At 40.3% G+C, this 17,756-nt stretch overlaps 1 protein-coding gene across 10 annotated transcripts in view; it reads left to right on the top strand.

The window, feature by feature from the left end:
- The first annotated feature begins 214 nt into the window (after positions 1 to 214).
- Positions 215 to 17,756, top strand: part of ARMC2 (armadillo repeat containing 2) — a 132,126-nt gene continuing 114,584 nt past the window's right edge. For 3 of the 10 annotated variants that reach the window (XM_032275089.1, XM_032275090.1, XM_032275087.1), the window contains exons 1-3: positions 215 to 367; positions 6,515 to 6,775; positions 10,436 to 10,508. In XM_032275089.1, coding sequence (XP_032130980.1) covers positions 6,558 to 6,775; positions 10,436 to 10,508 — 291 coding nt within the window. In that variant the 5' untranslated portion in view covers positions 215 to 367; positions 6,515 to 6,557. Of the gene's footprint in view, positions 377 to 6,514; positions 6,776 to 10,435; positions 10,509 to 17,756 lie in introns of those variants that run through there. The other 7 variants (XM_032275094.1, XM_032275092.1, XM_032275088.1 and 4 more) reach the window with 6 other exon arrangements.

Genomic DNA, 17,756 nt, shown 5'->3' with positions numbered 1-17,756 from the left:
CTTACTCTTACCCGCAAGCATTAAGCTTCCGTCCTGCCTGTTTTTATTTTACAGAGGCGCTGGGAGCCGGTAGGGGAGCAACAAATTTGGTTAGGCAAATTGCTAAAAGTGGACAACTGCCCTCGACGCCAGCACTCCCTGACCTCCCGGCCTCCGGCCCTCGCCGGGCTCCTCCCACCCGCTCCGGCCGACGCCGCGCCTCAGCGCTTCTACGCATGCGTTGGCGGGACCCGCGCAGGTCCAGAGGCTGAGCGGCGCCCTGGGGCCGACCCCACCGGCTCCAACGCTGCTGCCTGCGCAGTTCGTCTGTCGAGCCGGAGGACGAGGTGAACCTCGCAGCCGCTGCTATCTCCAGCGTTCATCACAGGTGCTTTGGGTCAGGACGAAAGCCTCCTTCCCTCCCCGCTCGCCAAGCTCATTCCCCGGCTCGCTCCGCCCGCCCAGCAGCGGCCTGGCCCTGCAGTCTGGCGACCGGGGTGGCGGCGGTAGGTAGTTTGTGTACGGTTACCATGGAGACGCTGGCGGCCGGGCATAGTGGGAGGGCGGCCGGGCGGGGTGAGTATGCTGCTGCGCTCTGCCCTGGCCGGGACCGTGGAGGAGCTGGCAGTGCCGTGGGTAGGGGAGCCGCTGCCTGCGCAGGAGGTGAGGTGTCTGTCCCCCGCGGCTCACCAGGGACCCCTCCTGCCGTCGTCCGCCTGTCTGTCCTCGGATCGGGGAGAGAGGCTGAGTGCTCTGTGCATGCTGTCAGGGGTCCGGAGCGATTCTTTGTTTCTGTACACTCGCACTTAGCCAAGTGTGTGGTGCTTCACAGAAAGCCCGGTAATACTTGTTAAATGAGAGTGGTAGACTAAAGGGCTTTGTCTAGGCAGGGGTGACCGGGCCAGAGTCATACAGTGTATATATCTGGGCACTTCCAGGTAACAGGGCCTTAAATAAAAGTGTACGTGTAACAATATTTAACATACGTTAAAATCATACTAAAATCATTGTGTATACATAATGCCTTTTGGGATCCATTCCCACAGGTAACACAACAGGTCTTACGTCCCACCCTGATTTATAATTATTATATTTTAACTTGGTTGAAAAGCAAGCACCATTTATTATTTGTATTCTGGTTTCTTAATCTATGAGATTCTGGTTAGTTGTTAATGTTGATTTGGCATAGCTGATACTGAATAAAATGCTTAATAAAAATTCTCTGTTTTCATAAAGGCAAGCACCACCACCCACCGTTTAAATTTTAGAACTTATGTATAGAAACGCTGAACAAATGTCATTCTCTCTTTTGTAATTCCTATTTTTAAATGCTCGTGAAAATGATTTTTGCTGTATCCTTTTATCATGTAGCACTTAGGCAGTAATTGTTAACATCTGTTAAGATTGTTAACATTTCTAAGGGCCACATTAAAAAATGTTAGCACTTTTAAAGCACCATGCTAAAGTCCTTTACATGTATTATTTAATTCTCCAAACAATCCTGTGAGGCAATTATTCCTATCCACCTTTTATAGATGAGGAAACTGAGGCTTGGAGATGTTAGAGGCGTTGCCCAAGGTCACATGGCTGTGAATTGTCAGCATTTAAACCCTTACTCCAGCATCTAAGCACTTAACCACTGCCTCTTTGGATGCTCATATTAATACAAAAATGATTCCGAGTCATGGAAGGGTGCTGAGTGTTTGATTTGCAGGGAAGACTGAAGCTGGGCTGCCTTTCCCCCATTGCAGGCATCCTGGTAGCGCAGTGTTACATTTAGCAAGAAGGCCCTGGTTCCAGTGGCTGTTAGCAGCAACGGTAAAGACAGCTCTTTATAATTAGTTATTAACTTCTATAAATTATGACTCTGAACTTTCCCACAGACCAATAAGAAATACCTTGTTGAAAAAAAAAAAAAAAAGTTCTTCACTTTGAAATTTCCTGTTGCTGGTGGTGTTCACCCTCTAGAGGTCCAGTGGATACCTCAGACTCAGGATGGTGTGATGCAAGACAGAACTCAACCTCTTTCTTCTTTCCCTTAAAGTCTGCTTCTCCTCCTGTTTCTTTTAAGAGGTCTCCTTACCCTCTGGCTCCCCTAGGTTTGCATACCCAGTGTTGTTTCTGGCCTCTTCCTGGCATCACAGATGCCAAATCCTGTTGATTCTGTTCTCAGTGCACCTCGCTTGTTCTCATCTCCCTAACCTCGGCCTCACCTTGACTCCTGTATCTCCGGCTTTCCATACTTCACTTATTGATCACAATATTGAGTCCTACGCTGTGCCAAGCAACTTTGAAATAAAGGCAAGACAGAAAGGAGGCTAAATTTGAACTCATCTGACCACATGACATCAAGAATCAGATTTGGAATAAGGTCCAGATTTCATAATTCACTGTAACAGATATCTCCAATTAGAGAAATTATTCAGCCTTCGTCTGGAAATTTCTTAGCTCAAGTCTATATTTAAAAATGGAGTCAAGTGATTATGTAAGTGTTGACCTTCAGCCGTGCCTCACGTGGAGGGTTGGGGCGGCGAGGCTTGGGGCAATACCACATGCACAGGCAATTCTAACACAGAGGGAGGATAGAGTGGCAGAGACCAGCCAGGGTCCCCATGGAGGCTAGCAGGGTGGGAGAGGCATGTCCAGGAAAGCTTCCTTAAGGAAGTGACCTTTGAGAGTTAGGTGGGTGATGACATAAAAACTGTCTGATTTTACTACTTCTGATTTTTGCCTTCCTTTCCTTCCTGCTCATCTCTGCCAGATCAAAATTCTGTACTTGATTTGCTCATCAGCTTTTATTTCTCGGCTTGCCATTTAATTTAGTTAGTTCAACTGCAATCTCCATTTTCAGAGTTCTCTCTTGTCCACACATACCCTGTATGTCTTGGCGCTTTGCATTGGCTCACTTACTGACTTTGCTGGAACTTCCTTCTCTACTCCAGCTCAAGTGCCAGCCACTGCCACTTGCCCAAATTCAGCCCTTTTTTCACAACCTAGCTCAAGCACCACCTCTTCCAGGAAGTCTACCTGATGCCTTCCCCCAATCAGAAGTCCCTTCTTCTTTTGTGATCACATAAATTCTCTCTATGTTTTATTGTTGCCATCAGTTTCTTCCTTGTATTTAAATCATTTGAGCATAAGTAGGGTAAATACTCAGCTGCTACACACCAAGAAGGCTGTTCCTGTTGGGAAAATATTGGCGTCTCTATGTGAGTGGGTTAATAGTTGTAGCCCCAATACCTCCAAGTGCCTCACCTCCTACCACCCCATGTAGTGGGTAAGAGTTTGAATGTTACCTGTGGGCATATATCATAGCTCTTTTTTTCCATTGCTTAAGACCCCGTCCAGACCAGGCATGGTGGCTCACACCTATAATCCCAGCACTTTGAGAAGCCAAGGAAGATAGCTTGATCCCAGCAGTTTGAGACCAGCCTGGACAACATAGTGAGACCTCCTCTCGAATTATTATTATTATTATCATTTTATTTTATTTTGAGACAGAGTCTCACTCTATCACCAGGCTGGAGTGCAGTGGTGCAATCCTGGCTCACTGCAACTTCCGTTTTCCAGTTTCAAGCAATCCTCCTGCCTCAGCCTCCCCAGTAGCTGGGACTACAGGCTCACACCACCATGCCCGGCTAATTTTTTGTACTTTTAGTAGAGATGGGGTTTCAACCATGTTGGCCAGGATGGTCTCGATCTCTTGACCTCGTGATCTGCCCGCCTTGGCCTCCCAAAGTGCTGGGATTACAGGCATGAGCCACTGTGCCCGGCCTATTATTTTTTAAAAGACTCTATTCACCTTGCAAAATTGTTGTAGGGTTAATTGAGATAATGCAGTCAAGAGCACTTAGCACAGTGCTTGGTGTTAAAGTAAATGTTTATCTCACATTAGTGATTCTTCTTTCTTGAGAGTGAAGATAGTTTTTTATTCTTCCTTGGGTTCCCAGGGATCTAATCAGAGGGCTTTGCACATAGGCAACAGTTAATCAATACAACTCGCTGAATGGATTTGCTCTACTTGGCAGGAAAATTTTGTAAAGTTAAACTTTCTGTAGGACTATTGTCTTATGGTTCAGGTATACTTTACTATAAGTAGATAAGCATTCAGGTCCTGAGTGATTAATTTTTCAAGTTGGCAAAAACCATCTATAATAATTTGTAATTTAACAAATACCAATTTAAAAATTTTCCCCCAAAGCCCCACTTCTAACTCTTTCAAGTCAGTTCACATGTATTATTAAAGATTTCCATGATTGATTTAGTTAATATTAATATATGATTATAACATTGTGCAGATTTTACATTATTGTACAAGTTTCTCACATTATAATTGTTAAATTGAGATTTGGTGGAAAAAGAGAAGAAGAAGGATAGAGAAAGTTGTGTTAGACTTTTTGGTAAAAATTGATAGACAAAAATATTTTTAACCCTGTGTCTACATTGTTTCTACCAGTATCGGATTTGGTCAGTCTAAATTCCTGTATGCCCCCATGTAATTCACAGGATTCTTAGAATATGACCTGAGTGAATACTCATCACTGTCTGAAAGAGTATAGTTTTAAATACAAACTAAAAGGTAGCCAGAGAGAACCTTAGGTCAGGAATGAGAGTCCATTATTACTCCCCAAAGAACTTTCTCTAGTCTTTATTAGACTTGCCAGATTACTTTTGGACTTTGTTAGACTTATTTTTTATTTTATTTTATTTTTTTGGGACGGAGTTTTGCTCTTGTTACCCAGGCTGGAGTGCAATGGCGCGATCTCGGCTCACCGCAACCTCCGCCTCCTGGGTTCAGGCAATTCTCCTGCCTCAGCTTCCTGAGTAGCTGGGATTACAGGCACGCGCCACCATGCCCAGCTAATGTTTTGTATTTTTAGTAGAGACGGGGTTTCACCGTGTTGACCAGGATGGTCTCGATCTCTTGACCTCGTGATCCACCCGCCTCGGCCTCCCAAAGTGCTGGGATTACAGGCTTGAGGCACCGCGCCCGGCCTGTTAGACTTATTAGTGCCATGTGAGGCCAAAGGGGTGGCAAACCTGATTCAGGCTCTGGAAGAAGCCTGTTTATTGTACAGAAACCTCTTCTCACTTAGTGGCCTCATTTCTTACTGCACTAGGTCTTTTAGAAACAAACCAACAAACCTGCCATGGCCACTGAAGTTAGATGTTATGGGACTGAATTTGTATTAGGCTTCCAAAAATAATATACATATATGCAGCTATAAAATATTTTGTGTATACTTTAAATAATTATCATTGAATATTTCAAAGTAAAAGCCAATTATTTCAAAAGTATTAGAAATAAAATGTACTAGGCCTGCCATCATTTTTGATAGTTATATTAATGAACATTATTATAGAGACCTTGCTTAAATTCAAAATCCTATATAAAAAATTCATAAAATAGTGTTGCTTATCAAGTAATTTTTTACTGTTTTAGCTCAACACCTGGCATTTCCCTATGAGACGTATGCCGTATTGTTTATAGTTTTCATCAGAAACTCTTGGGGTGGGCTGCGTAGAACTAAACAAATGTTCTTGTTGTCTGTTGTTACGTAACAATGTTTAGAATCACAATGTAGTAAATCTTTATTTGTCTAAGGAATCACCTGTTGATTCTACTTATAGAAATGGACCCTTTTTACTTTCCTGGGGCATATGTCACAGGGCGGTTTTCTCTTTTGCAGAAGTTATTCTAAAATTGGGCAGCTGAAATAGGTGGCAAATTCATAGAACTCTGTCTCTCTAGAGATATCTTATGGGGTTCAAGTTTTTTTTTTTTTTAAGAAATAAACACCTAATGCTGTGTACTCATTAGGATTCCATTTTAAAAATATGTACTATTTTAAAGTTTAGATTTGTCTCCATGGGACACACCAACATTTGAGAAGGATCTGCATTCTCCTGGCCCTTGTAATGACTTTCACTCTTTCAGAAAGGGGTATTGGGAAAGGATCCGCTGGTATTAATATTTGGTATTTATTTACTTAGGTCACTACCTCAAATTATAGGTGAGCTGAATCAATTCATTTAATTACATCATGGACAAATGTGGGCTGAACCATTCTGTGAGATTTGTTGCAAAATGAAGTGTCCTTTGGAAATACAACATTTCTGTCTAAAATTTAACCTTAGTGTGGAGGGTAGTGGGGAAGAAAAAAAACTGTAAGCATTTTAACAGAACCCTCAGTGTTTTTTGTAGGCTGAAGACCATGAGATGATTCTCTCTTCCTATTCTGTCTTCTTTCAGGATTAATCGTTCTCTCTGGGTTTAGCTTTCATCCTGGGTTTCTTCCCTGCGTATCTTTTTCCTCAGTTGTATATTTTTGAGGAAATTCTCCTCTCTACACTTTTGAGAGCTGTTCTCAGATCCTAACCTCCTAACTGCTTGGTGGATTTTTAATTAAAAATTGATTCAGATTTTTTAAAGCTTAATATAGCAGAATGGTTTTATATATGGATGGGTTTAAGCATTGCTTTGTAAAGTACTCGATAAAAATAATTGATGGGTTTTTGTACCATACATTTGCAGGGTGTGGTGTCGATCTGAAGAATATTTTGCTTTCAAAGGAGAGATGTTGTCTCCAAATGATAAAAAGTTAGGAAAACTGGATCCATTTTATCGACCTTCAGTGTCTAAGCAGAAGACCAGTGCAGAAATCATAAGTGAAGCACGAAATGCATTAAGAACGGTTAGAACCCAAAGACCATTTACACCACAGGAAGACCAAAGAAAACTGTTCGGACCTGCATCTTCACGAACATCGGAAAATAGACCTCCTTCCTCCTTCAGGTATATGGCATTTCACTTTCATGTGCACTCAGATATTCAGCACCAGGTTACACTTTTCCTTAATTCTACTTATGGATAGTTTTTAAAAATAGACTTATTTTTTAGAGCAGTGTTAGGTTCCCGGTAAAACTGGGTGGAAGGTACAGAGATTTCCCATGTACCCCCTACTTCAACACATGCACAGCAACTCATTATCCCCATCCCCCACCAGAGTGGTACATTGGTTACAATCAATAAACGTATTTTGACACGTCATTATCACTCAAAGGCTGTAGTTCACATTAGGGTTCACTCTTGATGTTGTATGTTTTATGTGTTTGGACAAATTTCTGATGACATGTAACCACTGTCAGAGTAGTTTCACTGCCTTACAGATTCTTTGGTCTGCTTATTTTTCACTTCCTTCCCCCATCTCCTGGCAATCACTGATCTTTTTACTGTCTCCATAGTTTCACCTTTGCCACAATGTCATATAGTTGGAATATATAGGATGTCACCTTTTCAGATTGGCTTCTTTAACTTGTAGTATGCATTTAAGTTTCCTCTATGGTTTCTCATGGCTTGAATAGCTCATTTCTTCTTAGTGTTCCATTGTCTGGATATATCACAGTTTATTTATCTTTTCACCCACTGAAGGACATCTTATTTGCTTCCAAGTTTTGGAAATTAGAAATAAAGCTGCCATAAACATCCATGTGTAAGTTTTTGTGTGGACGTAAGTTTTCAGCTCCTTAGGGTAAATGCCAAGGAGCATGATTGCTGGATCATATGGGAAGATGTTGCTTAGCTTTGTAAGAAACTGCCAAAGTGTCTTCCAAAGGGACTGTATCATTTTGCATTCCCACCAGCAATGAATGAGAGTTCCTGTTCCTCACATCCTTGCCAGCACTGGCATTGTCAGGGTTCTAGATTTTGGTCATTCAAATTAGTGTATAGTGGTATCTCATTGCTTTAATTTACTTTCCCTGGTGACATATGATGTGGAGTGTCATTTTATATATTTATTTGCCTTATGTATGTCTTCTTTGGTCACGTGTCTGTTAAAGTCTGTGGCCCATTTTTTAAATGGGTTGTTTATGTTCTTGTTGAATTCTAAGAATTATTTTTGTATTTTAGATAAAAATTCGCTATATGTCTTTTGAAAATATTGTCTCCTGCTCTGCGGCTTTTCTTACTATCTTGATGGTGTCTTTTGCAGAGCAGAAGATTTTAATTTTACTGAAGTCAAGCTTATCAATTCTTTTCTTTCATGGATCATGCGTTTGGTGTTGTATATTAAAAGCCATCACAGTACCCAAAGTTGTCTAGACTTTGTCCTTTGTTATATTTTAGGAATTTTATAGTTTTGTGTTTTACAATTATGTCTGTGATCCGTTTTGAGTTAATTTTGGTGAAGGGTGTTAGGTTTGTTTTTGCATGTAGACATCCAGTTGTCCCAGCACTATTTTTTTTAAGGAATATGAGCCAAAGTTTTACTTGTTAATGTCTTGCATTTGAAGTACTCTTTGATAGCATCCTTAGCTTGAGATTCTTTTCCACAGTCCTACCACACAACTACAACCAACCATTATATGGAGTTTCCCTCTCTGTCAGTTTTACAGAGACCTACCCATCACCCTAGTTTATTGTCATCAACCTTAATTAGATTGATTTGGTGTTCAGCTCAAAGGGCCTCCATCAACTTGAAATACACAGTCTCAGGCCGGGCGCGGTGGCTCAAGCCCGTAATCCCAGCACTTTGGGAGGCCGAGGCGGGTGGATCATGAGGTCAAGAGATCGAGACCATCCTGGTCAACATGGTGAAACCCCGTCTCTACTAAAAATACAAAAAATTAGCTGGGCATGGTGGTGCGTGCCTGTAATCCCAGCTACTCGGAGGCTGAGGCAGGAGAATTGCCTGAACCCAGGAGGCGGAGGTTGCGGTGAGCCGAGATCGCGCCATTGCACTCCAGCCTGGGTAACAAGAGCAAAACTCCGTCTCAAAAAAAAAAAAAAAAAAAGAAATACACAGTCTCATCACAGTTAGATGAAAGCCACAAAGATGGGCTTGGCTCTTGTCTGAGGCTTTGACAGCTTCTCACATTCCATGTGCTTGGCTGTCCTGGATGAAGATGGTTTTCACCTCTTTTAAAGCAGTATTAACATCTGCTGCACCTCCAGCAGCGGTGCCTTCCTCAGCCATGGCAATGGGTTATGAGTGAAGGTGAATCTTGGAATTCATCAAGCCTCCAACTCCGTGCAACTTGGAGGTGGCAGGGAAAGAGCCCAGCACCAGTTTTTGAAAAGGCTATGTTTTCTCCATTGTATTGCCTTTGCTCCTTTGCCAAAGATCAGTTGACTGTATTTATGTCAGTCTATTTCTGGACTCTCTATATTCTGTTCCATTGATCTAGTTTTCCCTTCTTTCACCAATACTATACTGTCTTTATTATTGTGGTTTTATAATATGTCTTAAAGTCAGGGAGTGTTTGTCCTTTGAATTTGTTCTTCTCTGTCAACACTGTGTTGGCTATTCTGGGTCTTTTGTCTCTCTCTAGAAACTTTAGAATCAGTTTGTCAATATCCACAAAATGACTTGCCAGGATTTTGATTGAGATTGCATTGAATCTATAGATCAAGTTGAGAATAATTGACATCGACAATGTTGAGTCTTCCTAGCCCATGAAAATGGAAGATCTCTCCATTTATTTATTTATTTTTATTTCTTTCACTGAGTTTTATAGCTTTCCTCATCTAGATTTTACCCATATCTTGTTACATTTATAACTAAGTGTTTAATTTTTAGAGTACTAACATAAACAGCAATATGTTTTCATTTCGGTTTCCAACCTTGTATCCTGCAACCCTGCTATAATCACTTATTAGTTCTAGGAGCTTTTTGTCAATTCTTTAGGATTTTCTACATAGATAATCATATTATCTGCAAACAAACAATTTTATTTCTTCCTTCCCAATCTGTATGCTTTTAATTTCTTTTTCTTGTCTTATTGCATTAACTAGGATGTCCTGTATGATACTGAAAAGCAGTAGTAAGAGGGGACATCCTTGCCTTCTTCCTCATCTTAGTGGGAAAACTCTTTCTTACCATAAAGTATGATGTTCGCTGTAGGTTTCTTGCAGATATTCTTAGAAGTTTTTTTCTATTCCTAGTTTGCCAAGAATTTTTTTTTTTGTGAATGGGTGTTGGATTTTGCCAAATGCTTTTTCTGTATCTGTTGATATGATTATGTGACTTACCTTCTTTAGCCTGTGGTGTGATAGATTACATTCATTGATTTTCAAGGTAGTTGTTTCTTTAAGTTTGACTTTTGTTCAAGATTCCTGAAGGTAATTCCAAATGTTGGTTCAGGAAGTTACTTTGGAATGAAAAGGTTACTAGTGGTATTCCCATACCAGCTTTATAAAGTGAGATGAACAAAGCTTTTTAAAGAATTCCTATATACACTTCTTCTTTTCATTATTCAGTATTTTTTAATCTGCCTATAAGCAATCAAAAGACTTGTTAATAAATTGTTTTAAGTACGATAACATGAATTTTTTTTCCCTCAAGGCTTATGCATTGCATCCTTTGACTTGTTTTTTTAGCTAGAGTTAACTAATACATACTATAAATAAAATAATTCTTCACAAACTAACACTGTGAACCATCTCTTATGCTAGCCTCCATGCATCCAGTTTTGAGTCATCTGATTCCAGGTCTATCTCTGGCGCACGTCTTAGTCCACTAGAGCTGGTGAGTACTTTATATAACCACCAGTACTTTGTATTATGTTGTGAAATGAAATTAGCCAAAAATACTTGGAATCAGCACTTATATATGCCATGAAAATTATCATGTACACCTAAATATGCTAATTTAATACGAAAGCAGTTTCTTTTATATTGTTCAAATGTAATGGGTAATATCGAATGAAATACTTCTATAATTTATCTATAGTTTGATAATAAAGAAGAAATTTAAAAATATATAATAACTTGGTAAGCAATGTTGCACAATATTTTTGTTTTCTTAGTCATACATACATATTTTCTTAAAGTTATATATACAAAAATTATATGTTTAATTTATCTTAAAGTTGTGTATATCTTATACATATATAAAAATCATACAATGCATATTTATATATAGTCTCTCTATATATACACATTTACATATTAATATGTGTGCTCAAAGATTTGTTACTAAAAAACTAACAAAAATCCCTATTGATCTCCTGTCCCCTTATTCTTCATGGTTCCCTCCTCAGTGGCTTTCACTTTAAACTCTTTTGACACATCCTTTTAGGATTTACATCCAGATTTCCCAATGCCACACGGTCTTGCTGCTTTCTGACTTATGAGCGTGAGGAATTATCTAATGATTTCTCCCTAAGGAAAATGAAGATTTAGTTTCTGTCTGTCCTTTTGCCTTATATCATAATGTGTTCACCTTTTCTATCCCCACCGTTACGCCCATATAGATACAACTTTGGTTAGATCTGTTTTCTCTGACCATGATTACATAAACCCTGTTCATGGCTGAGCCTTGACTTAATGATAAATTTTCCTTTCCTGCACCACTTTTTATTTCCCTGGCATTAATAACTGCCTTACTTTTAAGTTTTGTATTATTAGTATTTCAACCCCAAACTCATCCCCAGTGGTCCAAATCTCCGTTTATATTCAGGCACATGAGGGATTCTGTGGATTTACGTCTTTGGAGAACTCTCCACACGTCCTGCCCAAACACTTCCCTGAGCACCTGGTGCACAGCCCTCCTTTGGTGCCCCTCACCATCATCCCGGGGACATGGCTTCTCCTTCTTGTGCTGGCTTTTTCCTGATTCCTGTGTCTCAAGTCCTCTTTCTTGATATAGTGTGGATTTCATAGAGCATTCCCTCCCATAGTTTCTTGAGAAAGGGTATGTGGAAAGTAAATTGAGATCTTAATTCCTGTTTTTTCCTCTTTGGAAGTTTGTAGGATGTTTCTCTTTGTTTCTAGTGTTCTGAAATTTCATAATGGTTCTTTGTGTGAGTCTATTTTTAACCAATCATGCTGGGCACTTGAAGGGCCCTTTCAATGTGGAACCTCATGCCTTTCAGTAAACATGGCTATTAATTGAATATTTAATATCATCATTGTGTCTTACCCACTTCTTTGTTCTGTTTGTTCTTTCTAGAATTTATTATTCAGATGTAGGACTTTCTGGCTGAGTGTGGTGGCTCACGCCTATCCCAGCGCTTTGACAGGCCCAGGCAGGCGATCACCTGGAGTCAGGAGTGTGAGACCAGCCTCACCAACATGGTGAAACCCTGTCTCAACTAAAAATACAAAATTAGCTGGGCATGGTGGTGCATGCCTGTAATCCCAGTCACTTGGGAGGCTGAGACAGGAGAATTGCTTGAACTTGGGAGGCAGAGGTTGCGGTGAGCCGAGATTGTGCCATTGCACTCCAGCCTTGGCAACAAGAGTGAAACTCTGTCTCAAAACTATATGTATGTGTAGGACTTTATGGACTGACACTTAAGTTTTCCTATTTTATCCTTTCTGTTTCACAGCTTTTTGTGGAAGAGACTGTATTCTGATCCCTTTATTGAATGCTTTTCATTTCTGCTATCATGTTTTTAATTTTCAAAAGTTTTTTTGCCCCTCTAAATTATCTCTTTATATAGTAGTCTGTTCTTGTGGTTGCAGCATCTTATCTGAGTATATTAGTGGTAGTTTTGATTTTTTAAATTAAGTTTTCTTCTCCCTTTATAGTCTCTGTTGCATTTTTATGTTTGTTTTTGTCTCTGCTTTTTATGCTAGAGGCTTCCTCTGATGCCTCATGCTGTTTGTTTGTCTGCTCTTAAGGGTAGGGGCATGTGGATGGGGTTGGTCAACCTATAGGTATCTACCCACGCCTATGCTTAGGAGGATCTGGCTGGACTGTGTTGTTGGTGACACCCCAATGGCAGTATCTTCAGGACTTTTCTTACGGGCTAGTCATATTCTCTGTAAAGAAGTATCTTCCACGCTTTTTCCTGGATGTTAAAGTCTTGTTGCTAGCTTCCAGGTATAGGAAGAAGGCAGGACTGCCCAGTATTTAGGATATAAATATTCAATTAATAACCTTGTTTATAATAAGTACTCTGACACTCAACAATAAGGGTACTTATTGTGATAGTACCCTTATTTATCAAGCTCAGTTAAAGAAAACCCTGTTTTACCTTCTTTAGAGAATAATCCTATCTTCTTCTGGGTTCATTAGCCTGACTACATGGAGCTAGGAAGGATGGAATTACACAGAATTTCAGCCAATCCTCCTTACTTTAACCACTCCTCCCCTTCTCCCCCTCTACCAGAAGTACTTGGTGATACCAGTTCCCTAGACTTTTATGGGATTGGTTTGTTAGTCAAGTGCTTCACAGTTTCTAGTACTGTGTGTGTGTGTGTGTGTGTGTGTGTGTGTGTGTGTGCGCGCGCGCGCGCCCACACACATGTGTTTGTATGTATGTTTGTTTTGGATGAACTATTTGAAAGTAAGTTGCAGACATTGTGATACTTCATCCATAAAAATTTAAGTGTGCATCTCATATGAACAAGGACAGTCTCCTGTATAACCACAATACCATCATCACAGCTCAGAAAGTTAACATTACTCTGTAATATTTAATGGATAGTCTATGTCCAAATGACCCCAGTTGCCTCAAAATGTATCTTATATTTTTCAAGTATTTATCAGAATGCCTCTGTGAGGAAGATTATACCGTTTATATATGACAGATGACAAAATAAGATCCCAAGATAATAAGCGTGAACCAATATTACAAGAAATAATTTGCCAGCTATTGTTGACACATGGCTTCTTAATGTCTACAACCTTGGGAAACAGTTGGGTTTGGAGCCAGCTACAGCATGAGGACGCAGTTCGGCAGCTTGGTGGCTGTACTTTATTGTAGAGTTGCTCTTTATTCTATGATTCTGTGGTTTGACTCCTATAAATTGCTTTTCATGTTAGCGTAGTCCCTACAAATTGAGTGTAGGGACTCACTCAATTTGGATCTACCCTTCCCTTAAAAAAAAAAAAGTCTCGATTCCTAGAGATAAACTGATCTTTGTCAAACTGGTACAGTTCTCGGACTTCAGGATTAGCTGCTAGGCTAAGACAAGACAGGCACTTGTCTGTTTAGGGTCATTGAACTTAAATTTCCTTACCTCAGAATGGTAGGTGCTATGTTCAAAGTACAGGTATTGATCGACTTACGACCTATGCAACTTACCACCGACTTTACGACCACAGTCGCTAGCCACGACTGCTCCGCGTCTGGCAGTGCAAACGTTGCCCAGCTGGGCATAGGACAGTGCGGACCAGCTTCTGGCAGCACTATCATCTCCGCGTGCATATAGCCTACTCAACTTATGACCAAATTGTGTTACGAATGGTCTGTCGGAACCAATCGTGGTCGTAAGTCGAGCACTAGGTGTAAACGTAGACAGCTAGGCGCAGTGGCTTACACCTGTAATCCCAGCACTTTGGGAGGCTAAAGTGGGTGGATCATGTGAGGTCATGAGTTCGTGACTAGCCCAGCCAATATGGTGAAACCCTGTCTCTATTAAAAATATAAAAATCACCTGGGTGTGGTGGCACATGCCTATAATCCCAGATACTCTGGAGTCTGAGGCAGGAGAATTACTTTAACCCAGCAGGCAAAGGTTGCAGTGAGCCAAGATTATGCCACTGTACTCCAGCCTGGGCAATAGAGTGACTCCATCTCAAAAAAAAAACAAAAAAACAAAAGTAGTCTAAGAAGTTCCCATTTTAAGTAAAATGACTGCTTTAGTTTGAGGTGGTTATTATTGTTATAGTGGATTATGTGAGGGTCTTAAGTATATTTGATTTTAAACAGCAATTAAAATTTGGGGTCCCCAGTCTAAAAATTCTGAAAATGGCCCCGTGCTACCTGACCTTCCACCTTTTTTCTTCTTTATCAGTGCAGTTTCTTAAAGAACTGTGGCTCTGGTAATCACTAAATTGACAAAGGGTGGAGATAGTGGGAGGGAGAGGGCGTGGAGAGAAGGAGATAACTGGAGAGAGGGAAAGAGAGTGGTGGAGGAGTGTCTCACAGTTAAGGGACACATTTGCTGAAAGAATTTGTGAAGACCTAACTGTTGACTCTCAGCGCTTTTTGGATCTTGGACACTTTCTCAGAGCAGTTTGCCTTTTAATAATTCCTCAATCAGCAGTCAGTCAGGGAACAGGGACTCAGACAACAGATTTTTAGCTCCTATATTGAGCAGATTAGTTCAACTCTGCTTTTGTACAGTTACCCTCTCTCTCTTTCTCCCCGTTCCATCTGGCCTGTGCTCCCGACACACCCTCCAGCGGGCAATGGGCTGGAAGAGTCATGGCCATCCTAATGGATATCTTAAATGTTGTATGAACTGGATCTTCTTTCAAGGGGTTGTCCTATGGAAATAGACTGTGTCTTCAATGGACTCGAACAGGTCCATTAGCCAGAACAGATCTTAAAATCTGACTGTGTCCCTGTCCTTGATTATACTCAAGTCATGGGCTAGTGTCTTGAAACAAATGTGAGGTAGCTAAGGTTCTCAAGTGAAAACAATTTTTTTTTTTTTTTTTTTTTTGAGACAGAGTCTCCTTCTGTCACTCAGGCTGGAGTGCAGTGGTGCAACCTCTGCCTCCCGGGTTCAAGCAATTCTCCTTCCTCAGCCTCCCAAGTAGCTGGAACGACAGGTGTGCACCACCATACCTGGCTAATTTATGTATTTTTAATAGAGGTGGTGTTTCACCGTGTTGGCCAGGCTGATGTCAAGTCGAGCTCCTGACCTCAGGTGATCTGCTCACCTTAGCCTCCCAAAGTTCTGGGATTACAGGCGCGAGCCACTGTGCCCAGCCCTCAAGTGGAAATTTAAACTTATTTGCAGCATTCTCTGATTTCTAAAATTATTGGAATTTTATAAGAGAAACATGTTTGCTGTTTTTTTCTCATAAAAGTCATTTTACTCCACAGAGTGAAAGAACATTTTGTAGAATTTGGCATAAAAGAAACTGCTGAGTTATTTAGTTGTTTTCTCTTAAAGAATTAAAAGTGCTTTACATGTGTCGCTTTATATTCTAAGTAGTCCCACGAGATGCGTGTTTAAATAGGACACATAATTTATTAAAGGTCAATGGTAAAATGGAACTAAATTTTTATTATATAAACAATTACTGATTTTGCACTAAGAAAATAATGCCTTTTATTAAGGAGCATTTGTGGGACTTTTATTTTGACCTCCAGAGAAAATTCAGTGACTCTCTTGTGGGGAAATTTGCTTTTCAAACCATATTTTTCCTCTTTATAAAATCTTTTGACTGGGTGTGGTAGCTCATGCCAGTAATTCCAGCACTTTGGGAGGGCAACGTGGGAGCTCTCTTGAGCTCAGGAGTTTGAGACCAGCCTGGGCCACAAAGGGAGACCCTGTCTCTACAAAAAATAAAAAATTAGCTAGATGTGGTGGTACATGCCTGTAGTCCCAGCTACTCAGGAGGCTGAGGCTGGAGGAGCGCATGAGATTGAGAAGTCAAGGCTGAATGAGCCATGATGACACCACTGCGCTCCAGCCTGGGTGACAGAATGAGACCATGTCTTAAAGAAAAAAAAAAAAGATCTTTCATTCAGTACAGTTTGGGTGTCTGTAGAAGGAGCCATTTATTTTGTCTGCGTGATTGTTCTTTGACAGATTTTTTGATCTTTGTTTCAGTTTCAGGGTACCTGCAGAATACAGACATTTTGAGTTAAGAAAACCACACATCTATCTTTAAAACTGAGATTACCCTCTATATTTCACTTTTCATAATTACACATAAAACACCTACTTTCCTGTATTACACTCTTAGCTTTTCTGTTCCTATTAGCTTCATGGCCTAAGTAACATTCTTATTAATATTTTGCAGCAAAGTAGGGAGGCTAAAAAGGAAAATGACTATTTGTTGAACAAATATAGTGCAATTTATGCAGACAAACAAGTGTCATCTCCTTCGGAACAGATCCCTCAGAATCCAATATCTTAATTCTAGCAAACCTGTGTCAGAGGCTAGGGCCTTGACTTTTGAGAAGAATTAAAAGTAACTTGGAACCAAACCTGATAAATAAGGGGTGAGCAACTTACATGAGGAAGGAAACTGGCATTTCTTGAATTTCCGTAATGGGAATTGTGTTTATGTCAATGGCCCGGTAAGAAGGGAACCACTGTCTCTGTGTTATAGCTGGGCAAGTTTAGAGAAGTAAATGGCCTGCACAAGTGCACAGAACTAGTGAGTGGATCCTTCTCCAGGTCTCCGAAAGTGATTTATGCTTTCTTCCATATTATGATTATTTCATTTACTCTTCTTTTTTTCTGTGGTAGAAAAATGTGTCTTTAATATCACAGAATAGTTTTTTTGGTCTGGTTTGTAAACTGCTCCTAAATATAAATGAACAAGTGGAAATAAATGTTTTGAAGAATGTCATCATTATTGAAATGAACTACTTGGAAGGAACACCCTAATATAGCTGTCTATGTTCTATTCATGTATGTGAGAAACCAAGCGTTTGAGATTATGCGTCATACGTGATAAATGACTTCACCCAATTTTCCAAATTATATGACTTGAATTTCACACTGGATGCTTCAAAAATTTGTTGATTAACTTATTGGATAGTGAGTCACTCATTCGCATATTATGGAAGTGACTTTAGGAATGTTAACTTGATCATTTTGGGTTAGAGTTAAAAGCACTTACTGCTATAAGGTTGTTCTTTCATAGACAAGTAACTGTGCTGACTCCGGAGACAGGAAGGATAAGACTACCAGGCAACACCAAAACTAGGAGCTTAGCCACCTTAGGAGGGTCTGGCCCCAGGTCAGAGGCCACTGAGGTCAGAGGGAGTTCTGGGTGGCATAGAACTTGGTGCAGGTGTTTTTTTAAAAATCTTTAAGGAACTAGAATTTTGTTAGTAATGTTCCTTTACTGAGA

This window comes from Sapajus apella, unplaced genomic scaffold, assembly GCF_009761245.1.
Source record: "Sapajus apella isolate SASKATOON/1434 unplaced genomic scaffold, GSC_monkey_1.0 scaffold6, whole genome shotgun sequence".
Classification (NCBI taxonomy): Eukaryota; Metazoa; Chordata; class Mammalia; order Primates; family Cebidae; genus Sapajus; species Sapajus apella.
The sequence above is the reverse complement of the archived record's forward strand: the minus strand, read 5'-3'. Positions and strand labels throughout refer to the sequence as shown.